Source organism: Bison bison, unplaced genomic scaffold (assembly GCF_000754665.1).
Source record: "Bison bison bison isolate TAMUID 2011002044 unplaced genomic scaffold, Bison_UMD1.0 scf7180017864279, whole genome shotgun sequence".
Lineage (NCBI taxonomy): Eukaryota > Metazoa > Chordata > Mammalia > Artiodactyla > Bovidae > Bison > Bison bison.
In genome coordinates, this window is record NW_011494851.1 from 4078055 (window position 1) to 4090510 (window position 12456).

General features: G+C 34.4%; 1 protein-coding gene across 1 annotated transcript in view; it reads right to left on the reverse strand.

Annotated features, from left to right (window-relative positions):
- Positions 1-12456, reverse strand: part of UBA6 (ubiquitin-like modifier activating enzyme 6) — an 87047-nt gene that overhangs the window by 7883 nt on the left and 66708 nt on the right. The window contains exons 21-28 of the mRNA XM_010848903.1: positions 10686-10775; positions 10496-10576; positions 9336-9464; positions 7262-7313; positions 7118-7181; positions 6056-6125; positions 4651-4722; positions 856-973 (exon numbers count right to left, since the gene is read on the reverse strand). Coding sequence (XP_010847205.1) covers positions 856-973; positions 4651-4722; positions 6056-6125; positions 7118-7181; positions 7262-7313; positions 9336-9464; positions 10496-10576; positions 10686-10775 — 676 coding nt within the window. The remainder of the gene's footprint in view (positions 1-855; positions 974-4650; positions 4723-6055; positions 6126-7117; positions 7182-7261; positions 7314-9335; positions 9465-10495; positions 10577-10685; positions 10776-12456) is intronic.

The following is a 12456-nucleotide window of genomic DNA, read 5'->3' on the forward strand; positions in this document are numbered from 1 at the left end:
CTTTATGTAAAATCCCCAAAGTTTGGAAACTGCTGATTTATGTAGTTAAAGGATACTGAGGAGGTCTCAAAACAAGCTAGTACAGATCTGTTTTTCAGTAATTAAAAGTTCAGTTTTTTATATTTAAGATCATTTAGCAAGGGTGTACAAAGGTCAGATTTATATTACCTGTGTGTAATTATGGAAGCCAAGAAGAAATCTGTCTATAATTTTTTTATCCTAAAGTGATTTAACTGGGTCTATGGGGTCGCACAGAGTCAGACATGACTGAAGCGACTTAGCAGCAGCAGCAGCAGGTTTAGTCTGGCTTCTCTGGTATCTCAGCCGGTCAAGCATCTGCCTGCAATGCAGGAGAGCTGGGTCCGATCTCTGGGTTAGGACATCCCCTGCAGGAGAGCATGGCAACCCACTCCAGTATTCTTGCGTGGGGAACCCCCATGAAGAGAGGAGCCTGGTGGGCTGCAGTCCATGGAGTTGCAAAAGTTGGACGTGACTGAGCAACTAAGCACGCACACACACATGCAGGGTTAGTCTCCACAAGGACTCCATTTTTCATTCATTATGCTAGCGGTAAGTTATAAAGCAATGACATAACAGAATCTCAAGGATTAAAAGAATCAGAACAACAAAAACAAAGCAGACGTACATATCAGCCTTTAAGAGTAAGGAAATGGTGGAGAAAACTGGTGAATTTAGTTATAGTTCAAGATGAACAGTGACTTTCATATGATCATGAAATCAAGTAATATCATTATTATTCCTGCTATTATTTAATTTCACAACCTTCTAAGTGTAGAGCTTAGTGAAAATAAAATATTTTTAGCTCAAAATAGTTTTATAAGGATTTCCCCTTACTTGTGGTAGCTTCATTAGATGAAATAGCCTTTTCTAGTTGGAAAATAGCATTTCTCTCATCTTCACTGCTCACAGGAACCTGGTCCGGTTTCCTTGCAGTTTCATCTGTTTGAACAACCTTTAAATATATGAATACATATTCATTAATGATATCACCTCTTACACATAAGCTTAACTAACATATCTGCTTTTATCAAACAGTCATGACAAAAGTCATAAAGAGGAAACATTCTATGTAGTTTAATTAGATTATTAACCATTATGGTCAAAAGTATTTTATACCTTATATTGGTAAATAATATTATTTACATATTTATTGTCTACTGCCTCACAGTGATATATAAACTCTATGAGAAAAGGAGTTTTTATCTGAGAGAATCTCAATATATCTAAAATAAACCTGCCTAAGTTAAAAATACTTACTGAATACTTTATAAGATCTGAGTTCATACAAATTCCTTTTAAAATTCCACATTAAAATCAAGTTAATATTAATCAATAGCTTGCAATTCTGAAAAATCAACTTCAAAACAAATTATGTATCTCTAACTAGTGCAAAGTTATTTTCTGTCTCAAAGAAATTGAAGAAATCCACAAATCACATAATATGGGCATGTAAAATATTTACTGAATGCTGACAAGAAGTTCTATACCAAAGAACATGTGTTCCTTCTTTATAGCTGCATGCTTAGGACAGCATATAAAAGTAATTTATCTTTAAGAAATTACATATTAAACACAAGGTCAGAGAAGTTCAGATCAGTTCAGTTCAGTCACTCAATCATGTCCGACTCTTTATGATCCCATGGACTGCAGCACACCAGGCCTCCCTGAGGCCTACTCAAACTCATGTCCATCAAGTTCGTGATACCATCCAACCATCTCATCCTGTGTTGTCCCCTTCTCCTCCTGCCTTCAATCTTTCCCAGCATCAGGGTCTTTTCTAGTCAGTCAATTCTTCGCATCAGGTGGCCAAAGTATTGGAGTTTCAGCATCAGTCCTTCCAATGAAAACTCAGGACTGATTTCCTTTAGGATTGACAGGTTGGATCTTCCTGCAGTCCAAAGGACTCCCAAGAGTCTTCTCCAACACCGCAGTTCAAAAGCTTCAAGTCTTCGGTGCTTAGCTGTCTTTACAGTCCAACTCTCACATTCATACACAAGTACTAGAAAAACCATAGCTTGATTAGATGGACCTTTGTTGGCAAAGTAATGTTTCTGCTCTTTAATATGCTGTCTAGGTTGGCCATAACTTTTCTTCCAAGAAGCAAGCGTCTTTTAATTTCATGGCTGCAGTCACCATCTGCAGTGATTTTGGAGCCCTCCAAAATAAAGTCTGTCACTGTTCCCATTGTTTCCCCATCTACTTGCCATGAAGTGATGGGACCGGATGCCATGATCTTAGTTTTCTGAATGTTGAGCTTTAAGCCAACTTTTTCACTCTTCTCTTTCATCAAGTGGCTCTTTAGTTCTTCGCTTTCTGCCATTAGGGTGGTGTCATCTGCATATCTGAGGTTATGGTATTTCTCCCAGCAATCTTGATTCCAGCTTGTGCTTCTTCCAGCTCAGGGTTTCTCATGATGTACTCTGCATTTAAGTTAAATAAGCGGGGTGACAATATACAGCCTTGATGTACTCCTTTCCCGATCTGGAACCAGTCTGTTGTTCCATGTCTAGTTCTAACTGTTGCTTCTTGACCTGCACAGATTTCTCAGGAGGCAGGTCAGGTGGTCTAGTATTCCCATCTCTGTAAGATTCTTCCACAGTTTGTTGCGATCCACACAGTCAAAGGCTTTGGAGTAGTCAATAAAACAAAAGTAGATGTTCTTCTGGAACTGTCTTGCTTTTTCGATGATCCAGCAGATGTTGGTAATTTGATATTCTCAAACCAAGAAACTAGCTACATCATTACTAAAATACTACTTCTTTTTTAAAAAAACACATCCAACTCACATTTTACATATTAAATATTATTATAAGTATTTGAGAAATATTAAGGAGTCAAGGAAGCAGTAATTTTTATTTGCCAGGATGTGCTGTTGATATTTTTGGCTGTGGCATCTGTTAACTAGGAGTGCCAGACCCTGAAGCTTTGGGGAAGCTGCTTCAAGGAGTTTTAAGCTAATAAGTCCTGTTAAAATTGTGGCTTATTTGCTCAGGATAATATATTACCCCTAAACTTCAATACAGAAAGAAGCAATTCAAGCTAGAAAACACTGAAGAGCAGTAAAGACCTGCAAAGTTATTGATGCATATTTCCTTGGTGGCTGTCTAGCAGTTTTGTCCATTAAAACATGGGCTAGGAATTTTTATAAAGGAATTTTGTTTATCCTTTCTGTACTTTTGTGACTGCAAGTCACGAATATTTCATTCAGAAAGTCCATTTACTTGTACAAAATGAACTACCTACAAGTTTCCTTTTCTCTAAAATAAAAATGCAGAGTGGAAGACTGCAAAACCATTTCCTACTTGAATTTTGCATGGAGGCAGTCATTACTCCACATTTTCCAGTATAGTTAAAGGATAAGGGGAACAGAAGAGTTCTGTTTATTGTTAAGGGTTTACAGTTTATTGTTACTGTTAAGGGTTTTGTGGTTTGTTTATTTTTTTTAAAGTGCATACAAAATGGGGTATGATGAACTGAAAAAAATATTTAGTATTTCAGACTTTCCTATTTACCATGCATACATTTCATGTTCCACCTGTATTAATAGTCCCTGTCTCTCTTTCCTTCCAACATATTTGCCTGGCAAAATTTCAACCCTTATTAAAATCCTATTCCCAGCTATTCTACAATAGCATCCAAGCAGCTAAACTGCCTTTTCTCCAGACTCATTTGGTGGAATACATTATTGGAATTAACATTAAGTGGATCCTAAGTATTGTCTCAAAATTATATAACATTTTCTAATTTCTCACTTAGCCCATGGCAATTATTCATATCTTTCTTTTTTTGCTCAGGTCAAACACCCTCTATCTTTTCCCTATCACTCAGAGCTATTAATGTTTCTTTTCTTCAACTAAGAAAACAACAATCTTTTTTTTCCCCTCTCATACTCAGAGCAATTCCTTATAAATCCTGTCAGGGCTACAGCAAAATATACACAAAATTCAACCTCTTAAAACCTCCCCTACTTCATTCAAATCACCATTATCTCTTGTCTATAATATCCTAATAACTTATTTTGCTTCCTCTCTCATGTCCCATATAATCCTTCTTAATACAAATGCCAAGGTCCTCCTTTTAAATATGTCAGATTGTACCCTGTGTTTTAAATCTTCAACTGGCTTATTCCATAATAAAACATAAAGTACTTATCATAACCCTCACTACCTCTGCAATCTCACTGTCTACCACTCTTCTCTTGCATAGTCTCCTCCAGAAAAATTCCAGCGTTCAAAGTCTTTGAAGGCCTTTCTCTCATCTTCTTGCTCTGCTGTTTGCACCGCTTTTTCACCAGATAATAGTATGGCTCACGCCTCATTTCCTTCAGGCTTCTGTTTAGACATAACCATATCAGAGAAGCTGTCCTCTTTTAGCTCACATCAAATGACACCAGCTCCATCACCTTTGTTTTACCTGCTTTGCCTTTTCTTATTAACTCTTCTGCCCATAATGCAATATTACATAATCACTGGCACTTTAAAAAAAACAGTCTATCTTTGGTCCCTTAGAATATAACTCCTAAAAGAACAAGAATTTTGTTCATTATGGGCTTTTCCAGGTTTAGAACGAAACTTGACACAAGAAGTAGTTCAATGACTATTTGCTGAATGAATGAACTTGTACACGTACCTTGTCGGACGGTTTGAATTCCTGAATCTTTACTTCAGAAAGAATATTCAACAGGGTATCTGCTGATAAGTCCTGATTTTTAAAACAGTAATTTTTATCAGCATATTCTTAAAATTCTAAATTCTAAACACAACCAAAAAATGGTACTTTAACATGCTAAAATATTTGAGTAATTTATAACTGTTTAGACCACATCTGTTTGTGACATTTACTTTTATTTCTATAGAAATATCATCCATAAAGGCTGGGAGGTGGGGGTGGTGCATGTAAAAAAGTACTTAATAGTCAACATATTAGTTGACCAAAATCTTAGTCTTTCCACAAATTCTTAAAAAGTTAGTTTTAGGACTGCTTGTGAGTATCACACAGAGTGCCCTCTGAGATCAGGAACTATCTCTTCAATGTTTTACAAAGTTCCCTGCAGAAAGTTTGACTCAATATACGGTGACTCAATAAACAAATGAATAAATAAGTAAATGGAATTCATATCTCCAGAAACTGGAAAATATTTATATGGTTCAAGATAAACTTAGATGAATTTAAAGCTATATACGTTTTTATTATTAAGAATCTGCTTAGGAAAAACTGAGACATAGTGCTTTTGAGGTCACCTACAACTCTTATCACAAATTACCACTTTTTTCACAAGAAGAATAACTAACTGAATACCACTATCTTTACCAGACATTTATGGTATATTTTACTGTGTTTTAACCCCAAAAGGGATTAATCTACATTTTTATGTAGATTCAAAAGAGCCAGTGCTAGTTATGAATCTGGCTGATGTTCTCCCATTCAGCCTAGTACCTAAAAGTATAACCAGTTATTTAGCTCTGTTATGCATTTGAGGATGAAGATTCACTAATACAGACCTCCCTTTCAAATAAAACTGCATTATATCCTTTATATATTAGTCAATGAAGGTAATGTCTAAGAAAAAATGTATAAATGATAAACGTTAAGAAATGTTAATATGGGAGAGCATTTTCAGGTCTCCTGAGATGCACATAGGTTGATTTCACAAAATAAACCAAACAAATGTTAATAAAGAGAACCACTAAGTAATATTTAAAATTTGTTATGATATAGGTCACCTTCGGTTTTAAAAGTAATTATAATAGTTAAAGTTATGTAGGTCACAAACATTTTAAAAATAAAGATAAGATTTCTCTTACAAATATTTGTTTCACTATTTAAATTCAGAAAGAAAAATTCAACTTTCTTCTACTTAGTAATGCTGCAATGAGGTGTTTAACTTCTGCTATATTAGAAAGGGAAACACTACAACAAAATTAAAAGTTTATATCAAAGAATGATTCTTATAAAACACGTTCTGATGATACAATTAAGCTAGGTCTTCTAATTCTAATTATTTCTATCTGTTAGGGTTTGAAGAATATCTTACCTCTTCTGTAAATGGAATGCAATAGATTGTAGCATATAATTTTGCAGCATTTAGAAGAAAACTGAAGTGCCTTTTGAAATTAAAAAAATAAAGTGTGAGTGTACAATTTCAAAGATGTTTAATTCATCATAAACTATAGCCTTTAAAATGTTGAAGGCAAGTAATGTTCAGGATTATGTGTTTTATTTTGTTTTTTGTTTTTTTAATTAAGCAATGAAATTCTGGTCTAGATCAAGGCATTGACAAAGCTATAAAAAAGAAAACATTAGATGTTTATTTTCATAAGCACTATTATTCAGGTAGTGATCAAGACTACTCTGGGGAGAGAAGTGGCCAGAAGTAGAAAATTAAAGTATTGAAAGAAAATTCATTTTAATTCATAAGAAAATATTGCAAATTTGGTTTTAAAAGGTGTATAATAATATCAAACTAAGCAAATGAGTATGTTTAAAAGCAAAAAGGCAAGTTTTACAGAAGCAGCAGCAGGATAAGGTGACTAGAATAAGCACCAGAGGAAAAAATAAAGCACAGAGTTACTTGTTGAAAGTGCTTAATTAAGCTAAGTGCTTAATTAAAATGTGCACATAAAAGTGAGTGTGTGTGTGTTTATAAATGTGTATCTAATATAGACAGGATATACAGGTATTTACTCAAAGATCAACTCCTTTGAAAATTAATCTGAGAATATTTAGGCAGTTATTTAGTAATAATCATTCTCCCCCATATAAACAAAGTTTCTTATATACTGAGTTCATTAAATAGGAGAACATTAGTTTTCATTTTACATTTTTCATAAATAAAGTCAAAGAGATGACACTTTGGTTGCACTTTAGAAAAGATAAAAATAATGAGGTTATTTACCATGTAAATAAACAGATTTATCTATGTGGGGAGAGAATTGTGGCTTGTTTTCTTGGCCAAAATGCTATGATAATTCTTAGATTAAGATGGATGCAATATTTTAACACTAAAATGTTTGAAGTTTTTACCCTGCAATGTAAACCTGAACAGTTAAGAGGTTTACAATGAAGGATATATATAAAACTGGATATATATACTTACAAAGGTTCATTCAGATCAAATTTTAATGGAGAGGGGGGTCTCTTTGGTGACTGCCAAAACAAACCTAACAAAATGAAAAAATACATTATTTTCAATTTCAACAGTCAATAATAAATCACATTAAACTTTCTTCTCAATACTTACTGCCATCTTTTAATCGTGTGTCCAGAGGGAAACAGTGAAGCAGCTGAAGAGCCTAAAGAAAAAAACTGAATTAAAAACAATCACTACTCATTATTAACTGAAATAAAAAAAAACATAAAAAGATATACAGTAAAGTCTCCCAATGACCCTGTACATCATCTGTCCATTCTCCTGTCACTGACCCTGACCCTCACTTGGAATAACCTCTACCTATTTCTTTATTAACATTTACATATATATTTTTTGCATCTATGACAAACATAAATATAGATTATTTTATCCCTTTTACACAAATGGTGGCATACTTTACATCTCATTCTGCCCCTTTTGGAGAAGGAAATGGCAATCCACTCCAGTATTTTTGCCTGGATAATCCCGTGGACAGAGGAGCCTGGTGGGCTACTACTGTCCACTGGATTGCAAAGAGTCAGACATGACTGAGCAACTAAACAGCAAACTGCTCCTTTTGAAGAGCTAATTCTTAAACAAACCAACCAAAAAATCCCGTAAAAATACATTGCATTTTTTATTTTGAAATGATACGATGTTTGAGATTTGCTTCAAAACCATCTAGGCGGAGGGTATACTAGGCGGCATATACATGAAACAGGATTTCTATGAGTTCTGTGATTCTGTGCATGCATGCCCAGTCATGTCTGACTCTTTGTGACTCCATGGACTGTAGCCTGCCAAGCTCCTCTGTTCATGGGATTTTCCAGGCAAGAATGATGGAGTGGGTTGCCATTTCTTCCTCCAGGGGATCTTCCCAACCCAGAGATAGAACTCACATCTCCTGAGTCTCCTGCATTGGTAGGCAGATTCTTTACCACTGAGCCACCTGGGGTTCTATGAGTTGGTAATTGTTAAACCTGGGTGAACAATTTATGAAGAGTACATGGAGATTCATTACATGCTACTTCCTCTATTATTTCTGTGGTTGAATTTTTCCGTAATAAAAAAAGTTAAAAAACCCACAGACGATAAGGACACACACACACAAAAAAGAGTTCTTTAGATTTTGAGACATGACGTCACTGATAGTCATGGTAAGAATAATTTCAATGGCTGTGGGGAAAGAAGACACATATTGGGTAGAGATATGGAAACAGTGAGTACAGACCACTTCTCCACTCAGCAGAGCAAAAAAGAGGAAGTGAAAAGTAGGGTTAACTATAATTAAAAAATGTTTTAGAACAGATGAACTTATTTTATATTTCAATAGGTAAGAGCCTAAAAAGAGGGAGAGATGAAAGACAGTGATGGACACATTTCAGGAACTGTATGTAACTGGAGAAAGAATAACATCTAACATTTCACTAAATATTTATGGGCATTTATTTATGGGCCAGGTTCTATGGTAAATACTTCGCATAAATTAACTCACTTAATCCTCACCACTATACTATGAGTCAGGTACCAATTTATTACCCACATTTTACAATAAGGAAACAGACAAAATGTGATTGTTAGATTTAGATGGAGAAGGCAAAATTCCAACAAAATTTCTGATGGATCTCTATTCTCTCAATGTCTTGTTTTAATTTGAACAAAAAACTTCTTTTAAGACTGATTAAATGTATTCCTTCTCTAGAAGGAATCTGTATTTTAAAACCCATTTTGTACACAGAAAGACAAGAACTACTTAAATGCACAACTGACAAGCCAAGGAGTGGAGTTTAAACACATTCTACCTAGTGACTCAGATGGTAAAGAATCTGCCTGCAATTCAGGAGACCAGGATTTGATCCCTGGGTCAGGAAGATCTCCTGGAGAAGGGAATGGTACCCACTCCAGTTCTTGCCTGGACAATTCCATGGACACAGGAGTTGGTAGCTACAGTCCATGGAATTACAAAGAGCTGGAACGACTTAGTGACTAACACTTTCACACTTGGATCAGTAACATTCAGAAAGAAATTGGTTGTGTGTCCATCACTTGTTCTCAGTTAACTTATTCATTTCTGAAAAGGTTCCAAAAAGAAAGAGTAGACATTTCAGGTCAATTAAATGAATGTCATAGTAATTAAATGAGCCAAGTTTAGACTTTTTCTAAATGTTTTACAGTATACACATACCTTATGGTTAAAATATTTTTCAAACTTTAATCTTGCTAATTCTACACACTGGGACCAATTTCTAGGTCTTCTGCTAAGTAACTTAATCACTTGAAAACAGCCTTCTAAACTGTGTCCGGTTTGTATCTTCTAGAGTGAGGAAAAAACAAAACAAATACATGTCCAATTAACCACACAAACATACACATGCATTTCCCAGGAATTATTAGCCAACTTTTGAAGTGCTAGCTCATGTGCCTTAATTTATTATTTTCATATCAAGCTCCCTGTCTCTGTCTTTCTCCTTTCCCTCTTTCTTTTCTTTTTTGAGGGGGGAATGGGTAAATACCGCATGTAAAATTTTGACTCTCAAACTGTTTCTTATTTCACAAGTCATCCTCATGTCTGGCTAGCAACAAGTTAATACTATATATGTACTTATTATAAGAAGTGCTATGAATAATATTTTACACTAAAAAGTTGGCCTTTTTAGTGCAGAATTGAAGGAAAGTAAGAATGCAGCTTTGAAGCCGTCCTCACCGTGAGACTAATAAAATCTGAAACCTCGGCCTATTTCTGAAATTTTCACTAGAACTTACCTCAGTTTTTTCCAAAGAGCTTAACGATATTGTTTTATTATTTGTAGCTGTCTCATCATTATCACACCCTTAATTAGGCTGAACCATATGAACTGCTGTTCTGTGAGTCTAACACGGTAAAATAGTGGTAAAATTTTGGTAAAATTTTATAGTGGTGAACTATATGGTAAAATTCCATATAGTTTGACCAAACTAAAAAAAGAAGGGTTATTTGTGATCTGCTAACTTCAAGATTCCTCAAATACTTACTTACTATATAAATAATTATGCATAATCTATTTAAGAACATAAAATAAATTATTTACAGGCAACTTGAAAGTAAGATTACAATGACAAGATGTTGGGGTTAGCAGATACAAACTATTATATACGGAATGGATAAACAACAAGGTCCTACTGTACAAAACAGGGAACTACATTCAGTACCCTGTGATAAACCATAATGGAAAAGAATATGAAAAAGAATGTGTGTGTGTGTGTATATCTGTATATATAGAAAATGGAAGCATCTTACTATACTGCAGAAATCAACACTATACTGTAAATTAACTGTAATTCAAAATAAAGTGTATTGATTTTTACCTGTAAGACTTCTTCTGCAGATGGATATGTTTGCCAAAATTTGTTAAACAATGAAGGCTTCTGGGAAAAGGAACTTTCAAACTATAACAGAAAAGAGGAAAAAAATATTATAAATAGGAGTCTGCTTAAAAGATAGAAATACCATCTTTTCTACTTCAGAGAAAAATTTCTTATACAATATCTTTATTACCTTATCTCTTGCCCATTGTATAGTGTGTTCAATAGCAGCTGGAAAGGATTTTAGGGTACAAAATGGTATTTCTTCTTCTGGGGGATCCCGCTAATTTATAAAATATGACAACAGTTAGCAGCAATGACAATTTTTGATGGATTAAATTTACTTGAGTGTTTTAAGACCATTGAAAAATAAAATTAAAAAATGAAACAAATCCAACTTTTAAAAAATCTTTTTCCTAGGCATTAAGAGGAAACATTGATTCTTTTGACACGCAACAGACTTGTTCATATGGCAAGGTAACAACAAACTCCTCTGGTATCATGTAGTACCATAACAGACTACCATATGTAATTATTTTATTTTTCTCAAAGCATAAAGGTAACATTTAAAACTTTATAACACTGTTTATTTTGAAAAGTAATTAGAGAATTGCTAATACAGTGCTCAGCATACCATGAGTTTCTTTCTCCAGGGAGAAACAATATTTGCAAACAGGAATCATGTGCTCTTGATGCTTGGTATGGTCTCTTACAGAAAGCATGTATTAAATAAATGACAGATGTCTTTGTTGTGTCATGTGAAAATGAAGAAATCCATATTTATTACAGGGTACTTTTGTACGTTTAGTCTTACTGGCTTACCCAATCTAAAACAACTAACTTTGTCTCTTTTTACTTGGGGATTTTTTTGTTGTTATTATAAAGAATTGTGCTTATTATTTTTTAATTTTTTATTTCATGGCTGTGCTGGGTCCAGCATGCAGGCTTTTTCTACTTGTAGCAGGAGGGGGCCGTTCTTTATTTGCTGTGTGCAGGTTTCTCTTGTTATGCAGCACAGGCTCTAGGGCACACAAGCTTCAGCAGTAGCAGAGTACAGGTTCAGTAGCTGTGGCCCATGGGCTCTAGAGAACGGGCTCAGCAGTTGTGGCACACAGCCTCTGCTGCCCCACGGCATGTGGAATCTTCCTGGACCAGAGATCAAACCCATGTTCCCTGCACTGGCAGGTGGACTGTTAACCACTGGGCCACCAGGGAAGTCCTTACTTAGAGATTTGTATTTTACTTTGTTGATCTGTAAATACCACGAAATATTTTATAAGCCGAGAGGAAAGTCAGAAGGAACATTTAATTCTAGTTTTCTTGAATATGAAGGCACAGTCTATAAATCAATAGGAGAAGGTTTGGGAAAGATGTGGTAGTATGAGAGAATCAGGACTTTCAGAAATTTGCAACATTCTCTATTTTGAAAATCTTCCACAATGACCCCGGCATATCATGATTTTCTCCATCTATTTTACTTCAAATCAAACTTATCAACTTTGTCTCTTATCATGTCTTTACTACATAAACTTCTGATTTCATGAGAGTAGAGGGGGAAACAAATTTTATTAAAATTTAAAAATTTTGCTAAACCATATATATCCATTAAATAAAGGGAATGTTTATGCTTAAAAAATAATATTCTTTCAATTTTACAAATAGGGCTAACCTTTTAAAAATTCTTTTTAAAGCCTACAATTATTTCCTAGACTAGTGATTTTTAAATTTAGTAGTATCTCAATATCACTTGTAGAGGTTAAAAAAAAAGTTACATCTATATCATTTATATAAAATACATGGGTATAAATGGCTTGGTTCCTCATATGGAGAAACTGAGTCTTCAGTAAGATTTTGGATGGGTCACTAAGGTTGTTAGGAAACTAATCAAGCAGCAATAAGAAACAGTAAACTCATAAGAATAATATTCCACAAAGACCAGAAACAAAATTCTGATGATTAAAAAA